Source organism: Ictalurus punctatus, chromosome 21, assembly GCF_001660625.3.
Source record: "Ictalurus punctatus breed USDA103 chromosome 21, Coco_2.0, whole genome shotgun sequence".
Lineage (NCBI taxonomy): Eukaryota > Metazoa > Chordata > Actinopteri > Siluriformes > Ictaluridae > Ictalurus > Ictalurus punctatus.
In genome coordinates, this window is record NC_030436.2 from 20,506,154 (window position 1) to 20,530,267 (window position 24,114).

A 24,114-nucleotide genomic window follows, 5' to 3' on the forward strand; every position below is an offset into this window, starting at 1 on the left:
ATCATAGTATATAAGGTCCTTCAAGATCAAGGGTGGGTCGAGGCTCGCCGATCTGCCAACAGATGCGTCAGTGAATAATCCAAAACTTTGAGAAGAACATTCCCCAGAGATAAATCAGTAGTATTTTGGGTGTTTCACCTTCTACAGTGCATAATATAATTAAAAGATTCAAGGATTCTGGTCAAATCTCGGTGCGTACAGGGCAAGGCGGAAAACCACTTCTGAACGCATGTGATCTCCGATCCATCAGATGCCACCGTCTTAAATACCGTCATGAGTCTGTAATGGATATCCTGACATGGGCTCAGGGAAACTTTGGTAAACCTTTGTCAGTCGACACCATTCTTCGCTGCATCCACAGATGCATGTTAAGGCTTTCCTATGCGTACTACTTTGTGGTCCGACGAGTCGACATTTAAAATATTTTCTGGATGAAACATCCGTCGTGTTCTTCAGGCCAAAGAGGAAGAGGACCATCCAAGCTGAAAGAAATAACTTGCTTCTTATTTTTGACTTACACTGGATATAAAAAGTCTATAGACCAATGTTAAAATGTCAGGTTTCTGTGATGTAAAAAAAAATCATGTAAAAAAGATAAATCATGTCAGAACTTTTTCCCACCCTCAGTGTGAAACTACACCATCTGAAAAACAACCAGAAACATTTTAGGGAAAAATGGGAAAGATAAAAAAACGTTTAATAACAGAGTTGCATAAGTTTGCACACCCTTTTGTAATTGTTCCTGTGTTCAGAATGAGCCAATCACATTCAGTCTCATGTTCAAAAGTAATTATCATACAGCGGTCATCAATGAAATTATTCTGATTAACCCCAAATAAAGATCAGCTGTTTCTGGTCTTTTTTCTTGACTTCTGGGTTTCATCTGATTGCTGAAGGTGTGGTTTGCATAGAGCTGACAAAGTCTTTACAGGGTCTCATGTGTTGAAAGGAATCGGGAGAGGGGCATAAAAAAAAAATCCAAAACATTCAGTGTACCATGGAACAATGGCAACATTACAGGACCTTCAGGAACATTTGACAAGTACTGTTTACTGTCTTCATGTTGTTTCTCATAAAACCATCCAAGCTCAACTAAGTCACACACAACCATGTGGCAAAATGTGTTCTGGTCTGATGAGACCAATTCAATCAGTTATAATAATTCCATAATTCCAAAAGGTTTGTTTGGTGCAACAAAAAAAAAAGCACCAAAAGAACCCCGTCCCCATGATGAAGCATGGTGGTATCAGCATTATACTTTAGTACTGCTTTTTCAGCTATAACTGGGGCTTTTATCAAGGTGGAGGGAATCATGAATGGCCACAAATACCAGTCGATTTTAGTGCTGAACCTTCAGGTATCTGCTGATGAGCTGAAGATGAAAAGGAATTTCACCTTTCAGTACGACAGTGACCCAAAGCACACATCCAAATATACAAAGGAATGGCTTAACTAAAAGGGTTAAGGGTAGCTAGAGCCTAGACCTGAATCCAGCAAAAATCTGTGGGGTGACCTGAAGCGGACGGTGCACAGGAGATTCCCTCACAATCTGACGGATCTAGAATGTTTTCGTAAGAAACTGTTGGAAAATATCGCCAAGTCAAGATGTGCCACACTGATAGACTGTTACCCCAAAAGACTGAATGGTGTAATAACATCAAGATGTGCTTCAACAAAGTATTAGTTTAGGGGTGTGCACACTTATGCAACCAGGTTATTGTACGTTTTTATATTTTTTCTTTTTTCCCTAAAAAAGTTTCTGATAGTTTTCACTTTTTTTTTACACTTTGGAAAAAATTCTGACATGGATTTATTTTGGTTTATTTTTATACATTACAAAAACCTGCTATTTTAATGGGGTTTGTGGACTTTTTATATCCATTGCGTATTTGGGCAAATCGCACTGAGTAAGAAAGTGTCCATAAAAGATTGTGTGTTCAAGTGTACCTTTGTTAGTCTACATACAGCTAGTCACTCAAACTGTATGATAACTAGTTGGTTTTGGTGGTGGGGCATTATCAACACCTGTGAACGTTTGTATGACTAGTCTTTCAGTAAAAAGTTGATGTATTTTATAGCTTTACGTCCTATATCTGCTACAGCGCTTCTTTGTGTAGACATTTAAAAATATATATATTTTATTGTTTAGCATGGCATGCTTTTTCTGTTCTAGTATCAGTCTTTCAATCTTTTTCTACTGACATATTATTGTGTAAATGTTCCATTTAAATCATACAGTTTGCTGCAGTGACGCCTCTCCAGGTCCTGCAAGACATCTTCACATTTTGACAAGTGTGCATACAATTAATATTCTCAGTTGATGTGCTTGTAGTTAAATGGGGTGTGCAGATATGACTGAAGCTTGAGTACTTGTGCATTTTGTACCATTTCTTATCTGGAGTTCATTGACTCAGACTTAATTTCGCTTAACTAAAGTTGTATTAATTTTCTGAAAGGTATGAAAATGTTCTCCAGTTGTAAACTCCTATAACTATCTGTGTGAATGTAGGTGGTTCATACTTTGAGTGATATGTGAAAGACGGCAATTGTCTAATAATTTTCATTGTATTTTCAGTGTTGCTTCTGTGCTATTTATTTTCACAAAAAGACTCAAAGTCAGTGTTACAGTTGCATGATTTATTTGATAGAAAATTTAAGACATCACAAGTCAGTCATATTTTATGCTTGCTTGTTGGTGTCTGGTTGGTCTGCTCCTCATTCTTCTTTGCTCTTTGGGAAGTATAAATGAATACAATTAGAGGAAATTGTTTAAGCCGTTAAAGGAAGGAGTTTTTTTCTAAATAAAAGAACATGTTAGAAATTATAAAGATTTTTTTTTAAAGATTCTTAAAAATACACAATGGTAGTATTTGAAAACTATATTTAAATGAATTAAATTGAATACCTTTCCAGCATCTCTACTCTTGGCTCTCAGCTTGTTGACCTGGGACTCAGCAATGTCAGCACGCTCCTGAGCTTCCTCCATCTCATGCTGCACTTTCCTGTACCTGGACAGGTGAGTGTTGGCCTGCTCCTCCTGTAATTGGCAAGCAATATCCAATTTAGTGTTGTTAAATTAAGTAAAATACCGGCATGTTTGTCATTGTTATGCATTACATGAATGACCAGTGTAGCTTATGAACTTACAGCTTCCTCAGCCTGCCTCTTGTAGGCCTTCACTTTCAGCTGCAGTTTGTCCACCAGATCCTGCAGTCTATTCACATTCTTCTTGTCCTCCTCAGTCTGTAAAGATCGGTGGTTATTAAGGTTTTGCTTGTTTAAATTGTGCTTCATATATGCTTCACATTGCCAAATATATTTTGTACCTGGTAGGTGAGCTCCTTCACTCTCCTCTCATACTTGCGGACTCCTTTAACGGCTTCAGCGCCACGTCTCTGCTCAGCTTCGACCTCACTCTCCAGTTCACGCACCTAGAGCAGACATTTCATTTGTAGAAAACCTTCTAATAAAATGATTTGCTAGTTGTACCCCATGTTTAAGGATTGCAATATACCCTAGATTCCAGTTTCTGGAGCTGCTTCTTTCCACCCTTCATGGCAAGATTCTCAGCCTCATCCAGACGGTGCTGCAGATCTTTGACTGTAACTTCAAGGTTCTTCTTCATTCTCTCAAGGTGAGCACTGGTGTCCTGCTCTTTCTTCAGCTCCTCTGCCATCATGGCAGCCTAGTGTTTGACCATGTCATGAATTTAGTTTTCAGGTTAACTGTAAATCACAGTGTTATCGTTTCTATTAAGTGAAACACTCACATCTGTGATAGCCTTCTTCGCCTTCTCTTCAGCATTTCTGGCCTCCTGGATGGTGTCATCCACCTCACCTTGGACCTGCACCAGATCAGCCTCAAGCTTCTTCTTGGTGTTGATCAGGCTGGTATTCTGTCAAAAAGGGTAACAAGATGACATTAGGTGGTTTTTGTCACAAAATATCAAAGAAACAGCAAAGAGCAACATCGGAACAGCTAGTAGATCCTACCTGAGAGTGCAGCAGCCCCACACGCTCACTGGCATCAACCAGCTCCTGCTCAGCCACTTTGCGGCCTCTCTCTGTCTGCTCCAGTGCAGTTCTGAGTTCCTCAATCTCTGCCAGCATCAGGTTATTCCTGCGCTCCACCATGGCCACCTGCTCCTTCATGTCTTCCTGACCTCTAACAGCTTCATCAAGGTGCAGTTGTGCATCCTGATGTGAAAGTGGATATTACTTTAACTAGAACTGTCATATTAAAGAATTGTAAACTTAAGTTGTGAATAAAAAAAACTCCAGTCAGACCTTGAGCTGTCCTTGGACATTTCTGAGCTGTTTCTGTGCCTCAGCAGCCTGGCGGTTGGCATGGCTCAGCTGAATCTCCATCTCATTGAGATCTCCCTCCATCTTCTTCTTGACCCTCAAAGCATCATTCCTGCTCCTAACTTCAGAGTCCAGAGTAGTCTGCATGGACTCAATCACCCTCTGGCTGTTTCTCTTGATCTGCTCCATCTCCTCATCCTTCTCAGCCAGTTTCCTGTCAATCTCACTCTTAACCTGGTTGAGCTCAAGCTGGACACGAAGGATCTTGGACTCTTCATGTTCAAGTGTACCCTTAGGAAATATGTTGAATGTTGAACAATATAATGCATATCAAGTTTTATTTCATTTTTGCTTTTTGCAGTTATGCATCGTTACCTCAGCTTCTTCAAGAGCAGTCTGGATTTCTGATTTCTCAGTTTCCACTGTCTTCTTTGCCTTCTCCAGCTCATGGATGGTCTTTCCAGTCTCACCAATCTGTTCAGTCAGGTCAGAGATCTCCTCTGCAGAAGCGAGAGAATTTCTGTTAGTTTGCTTTCATTTTAAGGGTGCTACTATTTTACATGTGAATTTCTGTTTAACTTACGCTGGAGATTCTTGTTCTCCCTTTTCAGAGTCTCCAGGTGGTCAAGAGCTTCCTCATATGAGTTCTTCATCTTAAAGAGCTCAGTGCTGAGAGCGCGAGCCTCTTTCTGAGCCCCCTCCAGTTCAGCCTGGCCTTCCTCATACTTCTGTTTCCATTCTGCCAAGACCTAAATGTCGCATTAAATAGGATCATGTAAACTTTATGCTTGTACCAGTTTAATAACTTGTGTATTTTTGGTCAAGTAACAGATGTTCACCTTGTCAAAGTTCCTCTGCTTCTTGTCAAGATTAGCAGCCACAGAATTGGCTCTCTCAACATCAATCATGAGGTCCTCCACTTCACCTTGCAGTCTCTGCTTGGTCTTCTCCAGAGAAGCACACTTGGAGTTCACAGCTTCAATGGATTCCTCTGCCTCTTGTAGACGCTGAGCAAGCTTTTTCCTATAGGGGGGTGAATCAGCAATATGTTGTATATTTGGCTATGATGAGTATTATTTGTTTAGACACAACTGTTTTTCACTGTGGTATGAATTTACTTGGCCTCCTCAAGCTCCTCAGTACGCTGAATGGCATCAGTCTCATATTTGGTTCTCCACTGAGCCACCTCACTGTTGGCCTTGGACATCGCACGCTGAAGCTCAGCCTTGGCCTCCTGCTCTTCCTCAAACTGCTCTCTGAGCAGATCGCAGTCATGTCTGGCTGATTGGACGGCATGGGCCAGGGCGTTCTTGGCCTAAAGATAAGTTTTTATTTTCAGTTCACTCATTCATACGGATTGTTTTAAGCACACTACCACATGTACATTAATGGACTGGACAGATTTGTTTAATTAGTTTCATTATTTACCTTCACTTCCTCCTCTGTGACTCTCTTGAGTTCTTCAATCTGCTGAGTGTAAGCTTGTTTTCCTCTTGTAAGCTGGGACACAAGTGCATCTTTCTCTTCCAGTTGCCGGCCAAGTTCACCTGTCACCAACAACAGTGGCGTTAGCTTTGTGTTAGACATCAATATTTTGATTATATATTAAGTTGAAATACTCACCATTTTCAGTCTGAAGTCGTGCTTTCTGTGTGTTAATGTCATTCAGTTGGCGGACATTCTCATCGTTCTTGGTCTTGAGTTCACTCAGTTGGTCCTCAAGCGTGCGGCACATCTTTTCTAGGTTACCCTAAAGCATAATAGGATAAGTTTCATAGTAATTAGTAATTATTAATTTTGCTAATGTGTCAGCTATAAGAAGTAAAGTTCATTCTGATACCTTTGATTTTGCCACAGCCTCCATGTTACTGGAGAGGTCATCTATCTCCATTTTGTATTCACTCTTTTCCTTCTCCAGCTTCTGTTTGACACGCTGAAGGTTGTCGATCTGCTCTCCAAGCTCAGCAACGCTGTCAGCTTGTTTCTTGCGGAGTGCAGCAGCTGTGGCTTCATGCTGCAGAGTGGACTCTTCCAGATCACGACGCATTTTCTGGAACTCGGCCTCACGCTTCTTATTCATCTCGATCTGAGCAGCAGTGGCACCTCCAGCTTCCTCGAGCCTCTCACTGATCTCCTCAAGTTCCCTGGAGAGATCAGCTCTCTGCTTCTCAACTTTAGCACGAGCTGCACGCTCAGCCTCAATTTCCTCCTCCAGCTCTTCAATGCGAGCCTAAGGTGGAAAAAAGTTTGATTTGTCTGAATGAATGGCCTTGCTTGCAGAGCTTACTGTTAACCTGTTTCAGAACTCATTCTTACCTGGAGTTCTTTGATCTTCTTCTGAAGTTGAGCTCCTAGTGACTGTTCATCTTCAATCTTGCTCAGAAGTTGACTTATTTCAAAGTCCTTCCTGTTTTGTTGAAACAGGAAAAACAAACACGATGTAAACATGTTATCATCTGAGTTATGCCTGCAACCCTGTTACCTGAGAAGGGAACAAGACGTCCTTGCGCGCATGACCGGTATCTGAAGCTTGTGTAAAATCATGCCTCTCCTTATAGGCCTGCCATGATCAGGTGACGTGGCAATTAAGAGTGTTGCATGATATATATAAGGCACCTGTGAACCACGCCACCAGCCTCTATTATCTGAAGTGAAGACGCAATTCACAGGCCTACCCTGGTATGGCAAACCTATGCAATGTGTCGTTCCCTTCTCAGGGAACAGGGTTACAGACGGTCCCTTTCAACGGGAACTTTGACGTTGCGTTTAACATAACAGTTTGGGAAGAGAATACCAACTCCATCATACCGAGCGTACGGCCTGTTCAAAAAGACCCAAGCCCGAGGGTCACTGCAAGACACTCAAGCCCGGGATGGAATGAATATCCAGGCTGTAATAACGAATGAATGTGTGTGGCATAGACCACCCTGCAGCAGCACACCTGTAAGGATACCCCTTTGGACAAAACTTTCGAGGAGGCAACCACCCTAGTGGAATGAGCCCTTATGCTCAGAGGCGTAGCGAGACCGTGCGCCTCGTAATCAATAGAGATTGCTTCCACTATCCAATTAGAGATGCGCTGCTTTGACACAGCATCAACTCTTCTGTCGCTGCCAAAGAAGACCAGCAGCTGCTCCGACTTACCCCACTGGCTGGAGCGGGGGACGTAAGTACAGAGAGCCCTTACTTGACACAGCAGGGGATATAATCCGGCCTAGGATACAGGAAGGCCTTGGCTAATCCAGGGGCAAAGTCAAGGCAGGAAGGGGCAACAGAGAGAGCTTGTAGAGCTCCCACTCGCTTGAGAGATGTCAGGGCCAGCAGAAGAGCTACCTTTAGAATCAGAAGCTTCTCAGATACTGACTCTAAGGGCTCAAATGGGGCCCCTGACAGACCTTCCAAGACCACAGAAAGGTCCCAGGAAGGTATGCGTGGCCTGCAGATGGGCCTCAGCCGCCTGACACCACGCATGAACCTCGAAGTTAGAGGATGTTGCCCCACAGAGGCTCCATCAACAGGGGCGTGGCTGACTGAAACGTCAACCACATAAACCCTGATTGTAGAAGGAGGCAACCCTGCTGGGTAACGTTCTTGTAAGAACTCCAGATCGCAGTTCGCTGGATCTAGCTGATGTTCCTCACACCACAAGACAAAAAGCCGCCACTAGAGCCCGTACAATTTCCTTGTGGATGGTGCTCTAGTGTTTAACATGGTCTCTACAACCTCAGTTGTGAGACCAGAATCTATGAACTGGTGCCCCTCAGGGGCCAGACCCACAGTTTCCATAGTCCTGGCTGAGGGTGATAAATCAGCCCTCCGGCTTGAGACAGTAGATCCCTGCAGATGGGAATCTCCCAAGGAGTACCGTCAAGCAGGGAAATGATCTCACAGAACCATATTCGAGCTGGCCAATAAGGTGCTACTAGCTGCAGATGTAGATGGTCTTGGCGAACTTTCGCTGGAACTTGTGGGAGCAGAGCGATCGGGGGAAAAGCATATAGACGTGATCTCGGCTACTTGTGCACCATGACGTCCAGCCCCAATGGCGCGGGAGGAGTGAGGGCAAACCACAGTGGACAGTGTGTTGTCGCCTCGGAGGCGAACACATCCTCTTCCGCTTGTCCGAACCTCCGCCATATGGACTCCACCACTTATAGCCCCTGCGTCGATATGATGTCTGCCCCCACATTCCGGCTGCCTGGAATGTACGTTGCACTCACTGACAATAACTTTCCCTCTGCCCAGAGAATGATTAGTTGCACCTGCATGAACAGGGGGCATGAATGTAACCCTCTCTGGTGGTTGATATATGAGACCTCCACTGTGTTGTCTGACACAACTAACACATGGTGACCTCTCAACTGAAGAAGAAAGAATTTCAGTGCTAGGAATACAGCCTGTATCTCTAGGCGATTTATATGCCACGCCAGATGAGGGCTGCTCCAAAGACCGTGAGCTGGACAGCCATCTAAGACTACACCCCAGCCCGTGAGGGAGGCATCTGTCATTACTGTCTTGCGATAAGGAGACGCCCCTAGAGTGTGACCCGAGGCTAGAAACTGTGGACACCTCCAAATACTCAGAGCACGTAGGCATTGCCGCGTGACCCTATTTACTCTAAGAGGTTTCATCCTCTGATGAAACCCCTGACTTTTCAGCCACCACTGAAACGGTCTCATTTGCAATAGGCCCAACAGTATGACGTTGGCTGCTGCTAGCATAAGGCTCAACAGTCTCTTGTAGAGTCTCTTGTGATGCCTAGACCCAACTTTAGCTTGCTCAAAGTTTATAGGATTGATCCTACGCGTGTTGGAGATAGAAACTCCCTCATCGTAGTAGAATCCCATATAAACCATTGGCCTTACATGGCTTGGAAGGTAAAGTTGGCCTCCCTAAATTACCTGCCGTTGATGGAGAGGGGTGGCTCGCAAACGCCTCCTACACCTTCGGCATCACTAAATAGCCGTGCTGCTCACTCCCCATGACGGCTGAGTAATCAAACATTGCAGGGTTATAAACCTGGCTAGTGTATGGTTTTCTCCAGATGCGCAATATCTCATCATGAACTTCTGGAAAAAAAGGAGAGTTTTCTGCGATGTGAGGGAGATTTATATTTATTTCCACTGGTGAGGAAGCGCTCATCCAGCCTGCTATGAGCCACTTCCTCTTCCCCAGGCCAGTCTATATTCAACTTTTCAACTGCCCTAGTAATCAACTCAAGCAGCTCTTTATATGCTTGAGAGCTGCTCTCAGTTTTTGGTACAATGGCACCCTCTACCGACTCCTCAGAGGCAGCGAGGGTGTTTTGGCTTTCCATAGGGGAAGGAGGAGTCGCAATGCGAGCTCTAAAGTCAGGCAGAGAGCCGGAAGACAGAGCAAGAGATAGAGCAGTGCTCGTCTCCGGCTCCTCTTCCAAATCCATACGAGATCCCCAGGACCTGGGGTTCTGAAACCCAACTCCCTCTGGACGAGAAGAGAGCGAGATGTGAGCGGAGCTGCCTAATCGTGAAATGTTCACATGCTGTCGCATGCTCCATGCCCAAACACTTCAACAGAAAGCGTGTCTGCCTCCTCCCGTGATGAAATGGGAGCAAGCCGTAACACACTTTCTGAAATCTCTCTCGCTCTTTCTTTCTTTCTCTTTTCTTTTCTTTTTAAAAGAAAAGAAGAGTGACATGCTGTCATGCTAAATGCAACGTTGACGTTCCTTTGAAAGGGAACAAGACTTATATATTTGTTTCTAGTACATATAATTTCTTTTACACCCACTCACTTCTTGATTTTCTCATCAGACTGCTGCTTGTCATTCTCCAGGTCCATTATGGACTCTTGAGCCAGTTTCAAGTCACCCTCAAGCTTCCTCTTGGCTCTCTCAAGGTCCATACGGAGTTTCTTCTCTTGTTCCAGAGAACCCTCAAGCTGTGTACGTGAGAGTGTTAGTTTCACCTGATGATCTATAACACATTTATGAAATATTTCATTAAAAATAGAACGCTAAAGTCTTACATCATCCACTTGTTGCTCAAGCTTGGTCTTTGATTTGGTCAGAGTGTTGACTTTGTCTTCCTCTGCCTGGAGATCATCCAGAGTCTGCTGGTGTGCCTCTTGGAGGGCTTTCTTCTCCTTAGTAAGCTTGGCAATGCTCTCATCCTGAGAGGCCATCTCCTCAGTGAGGTTCTTGACCTGTGAAAGAGCATTAAAATAATAAGTTGTCTCTTTAAATATTAAAAAAGTACAAAATATTCACTTCACTTATTAATTTAAACCTTGTTCTCAGTGGCATGTTTCTCCTTTTCCACTTTGGCCAAGGTGAGCTCCAGGTCATCAATATCCTTCTTCAACTCAGAGCACTCATCCTCTAGTTTCCTCTTCTTGGCAGTCAGCTCAGCATTGATTTCCTCCTCATCCTCCAGTCTCTCAGTTGTGTCTTTGAGCTTGGCCTCAAGCTGGATCTTGCTCTTGATGAGCCCCTCACACCTTTCCTCAGCATCAGCAAGGTTCTCAGTTTCCTGTTATGATGATTTTTTTTTGTTTGTTAAAGATTATTGAGGTTATCCAAATTCCAGTGAAATTTTCCAACTCTGTTTATAATACTCACAGCTGATACTTGGAGTTGCAGGTCATTTTTCTCCTGTACCAGAGACACCATCTTCTCCTCAAGCTCTTTCTTCTTGGCCAGTGCCTTTGCCAAGTCCTCCTTCATTTTCTCAAAGTTCTCCTTCATGGCAGCCATTTCCTTCTCAGTCTCTGCAGACTTGAGAAGAGGCTTGATCTTGAAGTACACCTTCATCCATGGCCAGTGTTTCACATTCATGAATGAGCGGATGTTGTATTGGATGGAATAGATGGATTCTCTGGAATTTAAGATGAACACAGTCAGTATGCACCTACCTATGTTTATTTTTGTTTTGTACTTAGGTTTAATGCTTTGTTCATCTAAATATACCTCCTCTCCATCATCTTGACAAACTCCCTCCTCATGAGGTAGCCACGGCACAAAGCCTGAGTCATGGTCACTAGTGATGCCAATTTCTCATCTCGCATCTCCTCAAGGGTACCCAGCAGACCGGCTTTGAAGAACACCTGCAGGTTTGGGAAGGTTGGAAAAAAATGATGATCTGAGTCTTTACCTAAGAAAATACAGCAATAGAAATACAGCAATAGAAATACATAATGACCTGTGTTATAATTAGTACTGGGTATTGTAGAATTTAAATGGTGGCTGCTCTCTTGAGTTGCATTTTACAGGAAATGAAACTTTTCAGTACCAACATTAATACTTTTGTTCTAACAAAACTACACACCTTGGTGTGTCCAAACATGTACTGCGTATGATCTACATCGATAGAGCCTAAGAGTTTCTCTGAAGCTTTTTTGTTGTCAATGAACTGTCCCTCTGGGATGACACTGGCATTCAAGACTTTGTATCTGAAATAGAAACATGTATTTCAGAATACATAATGTACCCACATTTTCATTTCTTGGCCCGCAACCCATGTGTAGAAGCAAAAGGTATTTTCAGGTGTTCTTCCATTACTGTAAATTATATTTGTAATACAGATTACCTCTGTTTGAAGTCAGCATAGAGGATTCTGCTTGGAAATCCCTTTCTGCAGATTCTGATACCCTCCAGCACACCATTACACCTCAACTGGTGGATGACCAGGAAGTTCTCCATCAGACCTAGTGTGTACAGTGTAGTGGTACAATATTTAGCAAAAACTCTTACAGTCAAAGACATTCATAGGTATGTTGTTGTGTATTTACTAGTAAAAATGTAAGAAAATAAGAATACCCACCTGGAGTCTTGGACTCATTTGGAATCAAGCAACGCACAAAGTGAGGGTGAGTGCTCCTCAAGTTGGTCATCAGCTTACCCAAGTTCTCCTGTGAGTTTTACATTCAGCAGTTTAGCAATAATAATAATAATAATAATAATAATAATAATAATAATAATAATAGCCTGTACACAGCTAAACTAGAGTAGAGGAAACTGAGGTAAACTAGTATACTTTCAATAATTTTAATCTTTGCATAAATTCTGAGCAAGAATGCTGAACTACATGTGGATACAAAACACACGGTCGGGAAACAAGTTTAATGTTACAGATTTTCAAACATCAAAAGGAATTGTGAGGATGGGTGGAGCTCAAACAGGAATCTAAATAATATTTTTAATATTTTAAGGGATTCTTAAAAACACAAACAGAGGAATTGTAAACTCTGGTATGATGTGAAACTGATGTTTACTGTTATTTACACTCTGATAGGACTCTTGCATCTGTTATGTTAGTTTTTACAGTAAATGTCATGTATTTCATCCTGTTGCTGAGACTAAAATGTATGTAAAATGTGGAATCCATTCACTCAACCTTTTATGTTAACATAGTTTCTGTTAAATTGTTCTCACCCTGAACAGAGCAGACACAGTCTGGAAGGAACCACCCTTCTTCTTGCCTTTCTTTCCACCACCACTATCAGCTGTTGACAAATACAAATTAGTCGGTTATTGTTTTCCTTATTTTATTATACTCTTACTTTCTCAGTCCAGAAACATCTTAATTACTGAAAGTGAAAAGTCTGATTATCAGCTTATTCTGTGCTTGTATAGTGAAAATTATTAACCTTATCAATGTTAATCTTACCATCGGCAGCACCATGGGCTGCATACAGGAAGCACAACAGTTTGTTTGCTGACTTCTGGTACAGCTGCACAACAGAGTCATTCAGTGGATCCTTGTTCTTGTCCAACCAGCCAGAAATGTTGTAGTCCACAGTGCCGGCGTAGTGCACCAGGGAGAAGTGGGCCTCAGCTTTGCCTTTGGCGGGCTTTGGCTTCTGGAAGGCGTTGCATTTCCCAAGATGCTGGTCATGAAGCTTGTTCTTGAAGGACGTGTCTGTAGCCTTGGGGAACATGCACTCCTCTTCAAGGATGGAGAAGATGCCCATTGGCTGTTGGTAATATTCATTTTTATTAAAGAGTCAAATGACAAGGAAGACAGGTTGGATAGTTAGCAATTTGTTTAAACTGTACTTCATTGAAACACCTTACCTTCTCAATGAGCTCAATGCAGGCAGCCAAGTCCATACCGAAGTCAATGAACTCCCACTCAATACCTTCTTTCTTGTACTCCTCTTGTTCCAGCACGAACATGTGGTGGTTGAAAAACTGTTGCAGTTTCTCATTTGTGAAGTTAATGCAGAGCTGCTCCAAGCTGTTGAACTGTAGATCAATATTTTAGACATTTCCAAATTATTGTTTAAACCAGTGGAACACTCTTCATGGAGAAAAACAAATATTTACATCAAAGATCTCAAATCCAGCGATGTCCAGCACACCAATGAAGAACTGTCTTTGTTGCTTTGTGTCCAGCATCTCATTAATTCGGATGACCATCCACAAGAACATTTTCTCATAGATGGATTTGCAGAGGGCACTGACAGCATTGTTCACCTGAATAATGTAAAAGTTAGCCTTATTGAGTATTGTCCTGTAATTTGTGCTTTCTATACAAACAAAGCTTCATTCTCACAGACATTACCTGAGGAACAGTCTGGCCTTTGGTCACAAACTCATTTCCGACCTTGACTCTGGGGTAGCACAAAGCTTTCAGCATGTCAGCTGAGTTCAGGCCCAGAAGGTAGGCGATTTTATCAGCAACTGAAATGAAAAAAAGTTGTAATAAAAATCAAGAATTTGATATATATTATCATTTATATTTTGACAGACTAAATAAGTCTTGTGATTTTATTTGTACCCTCAGTGCCATCAGGCTCAGCCTGCTCCTCCCTCTGCTTCTGCTTGAACTTCATGTTTCCATGATGCATCACAGCACCGGTCAGCTTGTATATGCTAATTTTCTCATCAGCGCTAAAGCCGAGGATGTCAATGGCCGTCTGTGTGATGAGAAGGAGAGATTAGTCGTGTATCTTTATAATTGACACACACATTTCTTTTGTGAAATTAGAGCAAATCATTTTTCGCACATCTGTGGCAACGAACTCCTCAACATCATCGATGCTCTTGACTGTGATTTCACCCTGGCTGATCATAGGGTAGTCGTAGGGGTTGGTGGTGATGAGCAGTGCCTCTGTATAAGGATACAAATAGTTGGTATTCATACAAATTTGTTCCTTAAACTAATGTAACAGGATTTTGGCAACATTACAGCTCATGAGAATTCCTACCAAGCAGCTCTGGTTTGTGTCCCGTCATGAGCTGGTAGAAAATGTGGTAGCTTCTCTCAGCAGACAGCTGGAAGGTGACTCTGGACTTTTCCAGCAGGTCTGTTGGCAAGAATTGATTTTGTTAAGCACTGTCTCATGTTTATTTTATAATATTCTTAAATCTGATCAGTAATCAGATAAATGTCTTTGAACAGTTTTTCCAGGTGTGCTTGCACCTTTATGCTCTGTGTTCAGAATTATGAACTGTCAGTGATTGGACTGTTATTTCTTTTTCCTGCATTACTGACTAGAGTTTTTCATCATTTGTATTAATGTAGCTTCGTATTTTTATATTCACAACTGGAAGTTTTAGAATATATATAAGCGCTAAGCCAGTAAGTTATCAGTGGGTCTTTGGTGCCGTTTGCCTTTATCACCTTGTAATTATAGCTTCTCCATTAGTTAGTAGAATGAATTACCATAATCACTTTTCAGATAGTAGTAAAATACCACTTTCTCTTTCTTTTCTTTTTTAGTTCATTCTCATTTTGTACATCTAAAAGATTTTAAATGAATATTCCATGATATTCAGGAATCTTCATAGTTGTTAATACTTACAGGTTTCAATATCAGCTGAGGCCAGCTTGCCAGTTTGGCCAAAGTGAATTCTGATGAATTTACCCTGTAAATGAAAAATATATATTGTATGTATCTGATATATATTTTAGTCACATGGCTGCATACACAGTCTGTGATTTATACATCCAGTATGTGTGAACTTACAAAACGAGAGGAGTTGTCATTTCTCACAGTCTTGGCATTACCATAAGCCTCCAGCAGGGGGTTGGCTGCAACAATTTGGTCTTCCAGTGAACCCTAGTGATGATGGCAGGTATTTAATTGAGGATTCTGACTTCTGATTTTTATTTATATATACATATATGTTTATATATAACAGTAATAAATGAAACAATATTTGGTGTGAGGACCCTTTGCTTAAAAAAAAGGAGTCTTAGGTAGAATTTGTGCAGTTTTATAAGGAAATTAACTGGTAAGTTTTTCTGAGCGTCTTGCAGAGCCAGCCACGGTTCTTCTGGAGACTTTAACTGTCACACATACTTCTTATTTTTGCAGCAAAATCCAGCAGCCTTCATTATGTTTTTGTCTGAAAAGTGTCTCTTACCACTTAATACGCTGGTTTCTTTACTGACATACAAACATTTTTATATTACATTTAATTTTGTGCAGGAAAACTAATGTTTGGAAATATAAAATGTTTTTGTACTGACTCGATAATGTAGAAGTCATAAAATAAAAAATCTATAGCAACGTTTTTACTAAAAAAAAAAGGGGTGTCTGAGACTTTTGCACAGTACTGTATATCAGTAATAATTGTTCGCTTACCTGCATTTTTCCAGGAGTAGCCTCTGCCTTCTTCTGTGGAGTCATGCCAACCATTGCGAAGTACTGAATGACACGTTTTGTGTTCACAGTCTTTCCTGCACCAGATTCTCCACTGGGGGCAGCACAGACTGTAAATTACTTTTCAATACAAGAGCATCTAGGAATGTATCTTTATGTGTCATTTTTTTCAGAATTTTCATTTAAGAGTTTTAACTTACGTAATCAGGACTGACTGGTTCTCACGATCTAAAGGAGTAATTAGAATTCATTATACATTTTGTATAATGCATACAACTATTTATACAGTGACAAATAGTTACAGTTACAAATATGAGGAATATCATACCAGTGAGCATGAACTGATAGGCGTTATCAGAGATGGAGAAGATGTGAGGTGGGGCTTCAATCCTCTTTTTGCCTCTGTATCCAGACACAACGACAGCGTCGTACACTGGGAGCCACTTGTAGGGGTTCACAGTGACGCAGAACAACCCTGAGTAGGTCTGAAGGAGAGTCAAAGTAAATTTTCATTAGTTTGTGTCACTGCACACTCTTCTATTTCTCTTTCATAATTGAGTAATTCTTTGTTAAACTTACGTAGATCATCCATGCTGCGTAACGCTCTTTGAGGTTATACAGCACGGTAGGTTCATTGAGGTGGGTCATCATGGCCATGTCCTCAATTTTGTCATACTTTGGGGGATTCATGGGAAAGACTTCATCTTCCTTAACTGTGACCGTCTATAAAATAACAGTGATAAAACACATTATAAGGGTTGGTTCTGTAGGGAAATATACTAGGATCCTGCCACTTCTAGATGCGTCAGTTATCTTGTCACTTACTTTTTTGTCCAGAGTTTCAACGGTGGCTTTGCCACCCTCTTTACTCTTCAGTGTACCCTTGACGTACATCTCGGCTGCATCAGTCACATACACTGCAGTTTTGGCATCAAAAGGTCTGTTCTGAGCCTCAATCCTCTCCTTGTCCGGCTTCCGGAGGTAGATGGCCGCCGGGCCGAAGCATTCCATCTCGCCATCTCCCATGGTGGCAGGTTACTGTGGAGTCAAATTATATAAACATACCTTTTTTACTTTGGATGAAGCCATGTAGTTGTCTGTGTTTTAGAAATCATGAAGGGATAAATTCATCAAGTTCATGTAGGGATCATGAGCTTAACTTCAATTTTTCATTTGCTATTTCAGTAGACTCATTTCCACAGTACATCTGTCTCACCCTCATCACAAATTTCCAGTGAGCTCAAATCACTGAATTAATACTGACATCAACCTTACTGTTTGAATGTCTGTATTTCTTCACAACACTTTAGCACATATCCCCTCCTCCCACAATACATTCTATTCTCTTAAAAGAAATTTCCTTGTTTTTTTTTGTTTTGTTTTTTACACGGCCTGACAAAATACACAGTAAATAAATACACATCAATCATTTGTTTTACCATTTCGATGTTTAGAACTGTACCTTGTTTGGGGTCAATAGGAGAAATTGGCAGATGGTAGATTGGCTGGCAGATTGTAAACACTGAAAAAAAGGAGTAAATATCAGTTTAGACAGTGTAAACACATTGATGAAATGCAACATTTTTACAAATCAAACAGTATACAAAGATAATTCTCAAGCACATGAGACATCAGCACTGCAGTGGAGATTTCCTCACCTTGGCAGGGTGCTTGAGGTTCCTTCAGTCCTTGGGGGAGCCTGTTTTATAGCAGCATTACCGTTCACTCAGCAGAATTGTCTATCTATATATGGCCGTGTAGCATTAGATGATGCAGTGTATTTTTGCTTTATGTCACAGTATTAAGGACACGCCTTGGTGTCATACAATTGTAAATGCTGGTGTTTCTTAGAAAGAGTCCTTCAAAATATACAGTTTCTTTATTATATTAAAAACTGGTCATTTCTTGTTGTTATGCAAAGTAGAGATAACAGTAATTTTCTAGTGCAATGCATTATCAATTTAAATATTAAAATTAGCATAAATATTTACACTTAAACTTGTCTCCTTTCTTATAAATATTTCTCTTTTTTGATTGGTATTATTTATTTTTTGTTGATCTGATCGTTTTTGGATTGTTTGCATGGAATATCCTGTAAAAAATAAATGTATATTAATTTTAAAATAGTGGGTTTTATGGGTTTTTGTTTGTTTGTTTTTGTTAAGGTTAAGGAGCCCAATCCTCTTAAAGTTCTGGCAATGAAGAGGCACTAAAATTGGACGTGTAGAAGCAGTCTGATGCCACTGGTGTTCAATTTCTCGGTCAGTGCAATCATTTCCAAACATGTCAATCATGATTCTAAGTGGATAGTGTTCCAAAAGCAATCATTAGTGTTCAGCCTAGATTTCACCTATTGCCAATAATATGTTTTGTGTGGAAAAATGTATTAATTTTAGTGAGTGTAAACAAAAGCATTTAAAAGGAAGGAAAGTAAAAAAAATGTTGAAGATATACTGGGTTTTGTTTTTTTTAACATTCTGTTAAAAATATTTATGCAGTAATCCACATTGTCTCAATATTTCCTGATTTCATAGAGAATATACATTGGTATATTTTGAGTTTGTTTTTTTTAAAAATACAGATAATCCCATTTCATCTAGCAGTGAAGAGTTTGAAAGCTCTGACCCACATCACCTGGAATTGTGTGGCAGGATTTCCTAGTTAGCCTTTGTGATTTAAACATTAATGCAAAAATGTGAATAAATGTTTGTTAACTAAAAAACAAAAAAGCTAGTTACCTTTAGCATAACCCCCGTTTCAACAAGTGAAGTGTTTATTATTATTATAATTATTATTATTATTATTATTATTATTATTATTTTGACAAAACCTCTTTAGATGCTGAGGCATGACTTTGATACATGGCAAGAATTAGGGATCTAATATTTAATGCTCTTTAGTGCCAGCAGAGTATCAAATTAAAATGAGGCAAATTTTAGTCTAAGATTAATTACCAGTGGCTGGCCATAACGTTCTTTTCCAACGAAATATAATATGCTTTGGCATTTGCTTTCAAGGCTGTGATTAGTTGGATTCATATAATGAAATACTGAAACTGAATATTACAAGCAGAAGGTTCTTATAAGGAATAAATACAAATATAGAAACCAGCTTGTGGTCTGGTGTGGGCCTCACACATTTATGCACTTCAGATTGCAGTATAAATACGTTTAGTTGAGCTACACGAGTTCCCAGTTGCAGTCATCTTGGAAGTAAGTCTCCTTGCTCATTTCACTCATATAATAATGTAAAAATGCTTATTTACTTTAAGTACTATTTTTAATTTGTACTTAAAATGGTTAAGATGGTACAACCCTGGTTCTGAAGAAGTTGTGCCAGTACGGGAAAATGCTAATAAAAACAAAGAGGAATGATTTGTACTTTGACTTGTATTTAAACAACAAAAATAAACATATAAAGACATGGTATTTGATGTTTGACCTAGTCACCTGCATAGTTTTTTGAAGATAAACGTTTATTTTTAAATTGATGCATGCAACATTTTCCTAAAATTTGGGACAGCGGCAGTTTACGACAATGTTTGCTATGTGACAAGTTGAAATAAGAAGGTGATGTGAAACAGGTGAGGCAATCCTCTAATCATAGTGTATAAGGAACCTCCAAAAAAGGTCCTTCAAGATCAAGGATGGGTCGAGGCTCGCCGATCTGCCAACAGATGCGTCAGTGAATAATCCAACACTTTGAGAAGAACATTCCCCAGAGATAAATCAGTAGTATTTTGGGTGTTTCACCTTCTACAGTGCACAATATAATTAAAAGATTCAAGGATTCTGGTCAAATCTCGGTGCGTACAGGGCAAGGCGGAACGCATGTGATCTCCGATCCATCAGATGTCACCGTCTTAAATACCGTCATGAGTCTGTAATGGATATCCTGACATGGGCTCAGGGAAACTTTGGTAAACCTTTGTCAGTCGACACCATTCTTCGCTGCATCCACAGATGCATGTTAAGGCTTTACTATGCCTACTACTTTGTGGTCCGACGAGTCGACATTTAAAATATTTTCTAGATGAAACATCCGTCGTGTTCTTCAGGCCAAAGAGGAAGAGGACCATCCAAGCTGAAAGAAAGAACTTGCTTCTTATTTTTGACTTACACTGGATATAAAAAGTCTATAGACCAATGTTAAAATGTCAGGTTTCTGTGATGTAAAAAAAATCATGTAAAAAAGATAAATCATGTCAGAACTTTTTCCCACCCTCAGTGTGAAACTACACCATCTGAAAAACAACCAGAAACATTTTAGGGAATAATAGGAAAAATAAAAAAACCTTTAATAACCGAGTTGCATAAGTTTGCACACCCTTTTGTAATTGTTCCTGTGTTCAGAATGAGCCAATCACATTCAGTCTCATGTTCAAAAGTAATTATCATACAGCGGTCATCAATGAAATTATTCTGATTAACCCCAAATAAAGATCAGCTGTTTCTGGTCTTTTTTCTTGACATCTTGGTTTCATCTGATTGCTGAAGGTGTGGTTTGCATAGAGCTGACAAAGTCTTTACAGGGTCTCATGTGTTGAAAGGAATCGGGAGAGGGGCATAAAAAAAAATTCCAAAACATTCAGTGTACCATGGAACAATGGCAACATTACAGGACCTTCAGGAACATTTGACAAGTACTGTTTACTATCTTCATGTTGTTTCTCACAAAAACATCCAAGCTCAACTAAGTCACACACAACCATGTGGCAAAATGTGTTATGGTCTGATGAGACCAATTCCATCAGTTATAATAATTCCATAATTCCAAAAGGTTTATTTGGTGCAACAAAAAAAAAGCACCAAAAGAACCCCATCCCCATGATGAAGCATGGTGGTGGCAGCAGCGTTATGCTTTAGTACTACTTTTCTTCAGTGAGACCTGGGGCGTTTTAAGGTGGAGGGAATCATGAATGGCCACAAATACCAGTCGATTTTAGTGCTGAACCTTCAGGTGTCTGCTAGTACGCTGATGATGAAAAGGAATTTCACCTTTCAGTATGACAGTAACCCAAAGCACACATCCAAATATACAAAGGAATGGCTTATCTAAAAGAAAATCAGTGTTTTTGGAGCCAGAGCTTAGACCTGAATCCAACAAAAATCTGTGGGGTGACTTGAACTGGATGGTGCACAGGAGATTCCCTTACAATCTGACGGATCTAGAATGTTTTCGTAAGAAAGAGTTGGAAAATATCGCCAAGTCAAGATGTGCCACACTGATGGACTGTTACCCCAAAAGACTGAATGGTGTAATAAAATCAAGATGTGCTTCAACAAAGTATTAGTTTAGGGGTGTGCACACTTATGCAACCAGGTTATTGTATGTTTTTAGATTTTTCCTTTTTTCCCCTAAAAAAAAAAAGGAGTCTGATTGTTTTCACTTTGGAAAAAATTCTGACATGATTTATCTTGGTTTAATTTTTTTTATATCACAAAAACCTGTTATTTTAACCATTGATATCCATTTTATATTTGGGCAAATCGCACGGAGTAAGTGTCACGTATTCCACGTAATGAAGGTTAGGACTGATGCAAATGCAGATAAGAGTTTATTAGACAGAATGAAAAGGCAGATGAATCCAAACCGTAAGACAATAGCGTGGTTTAAATAACAGGCAATGGGTCAGGCAATCAACAAACAGGCATAAACAAGGCAAGGTAAGAATCGAGAACGAGTAACAAGAATCTATATCAAAAACCATGAATCAATACGAGGAATAAGGTACAACCGCTTAGTATGGTGATAACACTCAATACTACGCAAAGTCATGGTGTTCAAAAAGTCTCTTAATGCGTGGAGTGAGTGAGTGTGAGATTGGCACCAGGTGTGTGTGATTAGACTTCTGGAGAAGGTGAACGTGTGTGAAGTGTAGTCCATGGCAGCCATGTTTGTAGGCCACAGTGCAGGATGGGAAATGTAGTCACTGGTTTACTGTGATAGGTTAGAACTGGGTTGGTCGTGTCAGCAGACTCAGGTGTGAGCAGAACTTGGTTGTTCATGACGTCGGCTTCAGGTGTGAGCAGAACCTGGTTGGTCGTGACGTTGGCTTCAGGCGTGAGGAGATCTTGGTTGGTCGTGTTGACCAACTCTGGAGTGAGCATAACTTGGTTGGTCGTGACATCGATCTCAGACTGGAACTTGGTGTGGAAGATCACATCGTCGATCTCAGACTGGAACTTGGTGTGGAAGGTCACATCGTCGATCTCAGACTGGAACTTGGCGTGGAAGGTCACATTGTCGATCTCAGACTGGAACTTGGCGTGGAAGGTCACATAGTCGATCTAAGACTGGAACTTGGCGTAGAAGGTCACATCGTCGATCTCGGACAGAAACGTATCTTGGGATCCTGTCTCTTCGACCTCGAACAGGAACCTGGCTTGAGAAGTTGTCTCTTCGACCTCAGACAGGTACGTGGCATGGGAGTTCGCCCCGTCTACCTCGGACAGGAACATGGCTTGGGAGGTCGCCTTGTCGACCTCGGACGGGAACGTGGCTAGGGAGGTCGCCTCGTCGACCTCGGACGGGAACGTGGCTAGGGAGGTCGCCTCGTCGACCTCGGACAGGAACGTGGCTTACGAGGTTGTCTCATCGACCTCGGACATGAACTTGCCTTGATGTTTCCTCCTTCTTCCTGCTGCATCCATGGTGAGGCGTAGTGTTCTGTCACATATTCCACGTAATGAAGGTTAGGACAGATGCAAATGCAGATAAGAGTTTATTAGAGAGAGGCAAGCAGATAAATGCAAATCGTGAGACAATAGCATGGTTGAATTAACAGGCAATGGGTCAGGCAATCAACAAACAGGCATAAACAAGGCAAGGCAAGAATCGAGAATGAGTAACAAGAAACTAGATCAAAAACCATGAATCAATACCAGGAACATGGTACAACTGCTTGGTATGGTGATAACACTCAATACTACGCAAAGTCATGGTGTTCAAAAAGTCGTAGACTGGGTAGTGTTGAGACAGAGGTGGTTTAATTCACACCAGTTGACAAGTCAGCGATGACCTCCCAGAATTCCTGATTGTTCTCCTCTGATACTCGTCCAACAATGACCATATCATCAGAGAACTTCTGCATGTGGCAGCTGTTAGTGTTCTGCCTGAAGTCTGCTGTGTACAGGGTGAAGAGAAATGGAGCAAGCATTGTACCCTGCGGTGCTCCCGTGCTACTGACCACCACATCAGACATACAGTCCTGGAGCCTCACTTACTGTGGTCTGTCAGTGAGATAGTTGGTGATCCATGCAGCCAGGGCGGTCAACTCCAGCTCCCAACAGCTTCCCCCTATGTAGTGATGGCTGAATTGTGTTGAAAGCACTGGAAAAATAAAAAAAACAAGATCCTCACAATGCTCCCTGTATTCTCCAGGTGTAGAAGTGATCTGTGCATCAGATAAATAATGGCATCCTCAAGCCCCATGCCTGGAGTTGAAGGCGCTCCTCCAACTTTTTTCTGTAGCTATCTTTTCCTTTCCTTATCTCTCCTCTGAGCTGTTTTTGAACCCTCCTCAGCCCTTCTTTGCCCCTTATCCGAACAGTCTCTTTTTTTCCTGTAACAGAGCTTTGAGCTCTGGAGTCACCCAGGGTTTGTTGTTGGAAAAACACTGAATCTTCTTCTTAGGCACGGTGTTCTCCACACAGAAATTAATGTAGTCCGTTACACAGTGAGTGAGACAGTCAGTGTCCTCTCCATGTGAACTACAGAGCATTTCCCAGTCTGTAGAGTCAAAACAGTCTCTTAGTGCCTCACTGGTCTCCTCAGACCATTTTGTCACATACCCTGTGATTGGAGGTTGTTTATTCACCAAAGGTATGTAGACAGACAGCAGATGGACCAGGTTGTGATCTGAGTGGCCAAGCGGGGGAAGGGGTGAAGAACTGTATGCATCTTTTGTGTTTGCATACAGCAGATCCAATGTTTTATTGCCCCTAGTTTGGCATTTAACATACTGTGTGAAGCTGGGGAGAGTTGAGGAAAGGGAAGCATGATTAAAGTCTCTGGAGATGAGAAGGGGAGACTGTGGGTGCGGTCTCTGCAGATGTGACACAACAGTGTGAAGTACCTCACATTTCGCTGTAGCATCTGCCAAGGGGGGGGGTGTAGACAGTTATCGTGATGACGTGCAAGAGCTCCCTCGGCAGGTAATAAGGCTGCATGCTAACCGCTAGCAACTCAATATCCTTAGTGCACTGCTGCTCTTTAACTC

At 41.3% G+C, this 24,114-nt stretch overlaps 1 protein-coding gene across 1 annotated transcript; it reads right to left on the bottom strand.

Moving 5' to 3' along the window:
- Positions 1-2,622: 2,622 nt before the first annotated feature.
- LOC108261508 (myosin heavy chain, fast skeletal muscle) lies at positions 2,623-17,576 on the bottom strand. Its single transcript, XM_053674100.1, has 41 exons — positions 17,552-17,576; positions 17,356-17,415; positions 16,719-16,931; positions 16,473-16,616; positions 16,222-16,378; positions 16,094-16,121; positions 15,876-15,987; positions 15,255-15,347; positions 15,090-15,153; positions 14,493-14,591; positions 14,292-14,395; positions 14,063-14,201; positions 13,847-13,965; positions 13,609-13,758; positions 13,357-13,527; positions 12,950-13,256; positions 12,715-12,785; positions 12,104-12,191; positions 11,870-11,987; positions 11,609-11,732; positions 11,251-11,387; positions 10,903-11,158; positions 10,571-10,813; positions 10,311-10,487; positions 10,078-10,223; positions 6,621-6,711; positions 6,145-6,534; positions 5,928-6,054; positions 5,733-5,851; positions 5,423-5,619; positions 5,144-5,327; positions 4,888-5,053; positions 4,680-4,804; positions 4,287-4,595; positions 3,993-4,196; positions 3,770-3,895; positions 3,515-3,685; positions 3,327-3,431; positions 3,148-3,243; positions 2,906-3,037; positions 2,623-2,730 (listed from the first exon to the last, which is right to left on the bottom strand). Exons 3-41 carry the CDS (start codon positions 16,917-16,919, stop codon positions 2,716-2,718), a joined length of 5,805 nt encoding a protein of 1,934 aa, XP_053530075.1. The 5' UTR covers positions 16,920-16,931; positions 17,356-17,415; positions 17,552-17,576; the 3' UTR covers positions 2,623-2,715.
- Between the last annotated feature and the right edge of the window lie 6,538 nt (positions 17,577-24,114).

Bases quoted from the DNA above. Each gene is read 5' to 3' on its own strand.
- LOC108261508 (XM_053674100.1), bottom strand. From the start codon at position 16,919: ATGGGAGATGGCGAGATGGAATGCTTCGGCCCGGCGGCCATCTACCTC. The intron at 6,055-6,144 runs GTATCAGAATGA...ATTATGCTTTAG, and splicing joins AGGCTGTGGCAAAATCAAAG to GGTAACCTAGAAAAGATGTG. The intron at 5,328-5,422 runs GTAAATTCATAC...ACCCCCCTATAG, and splicing joins GAGGAGCTTGAGGAGGCCAA to GAAAAAGCTTGCTCAGCGTC.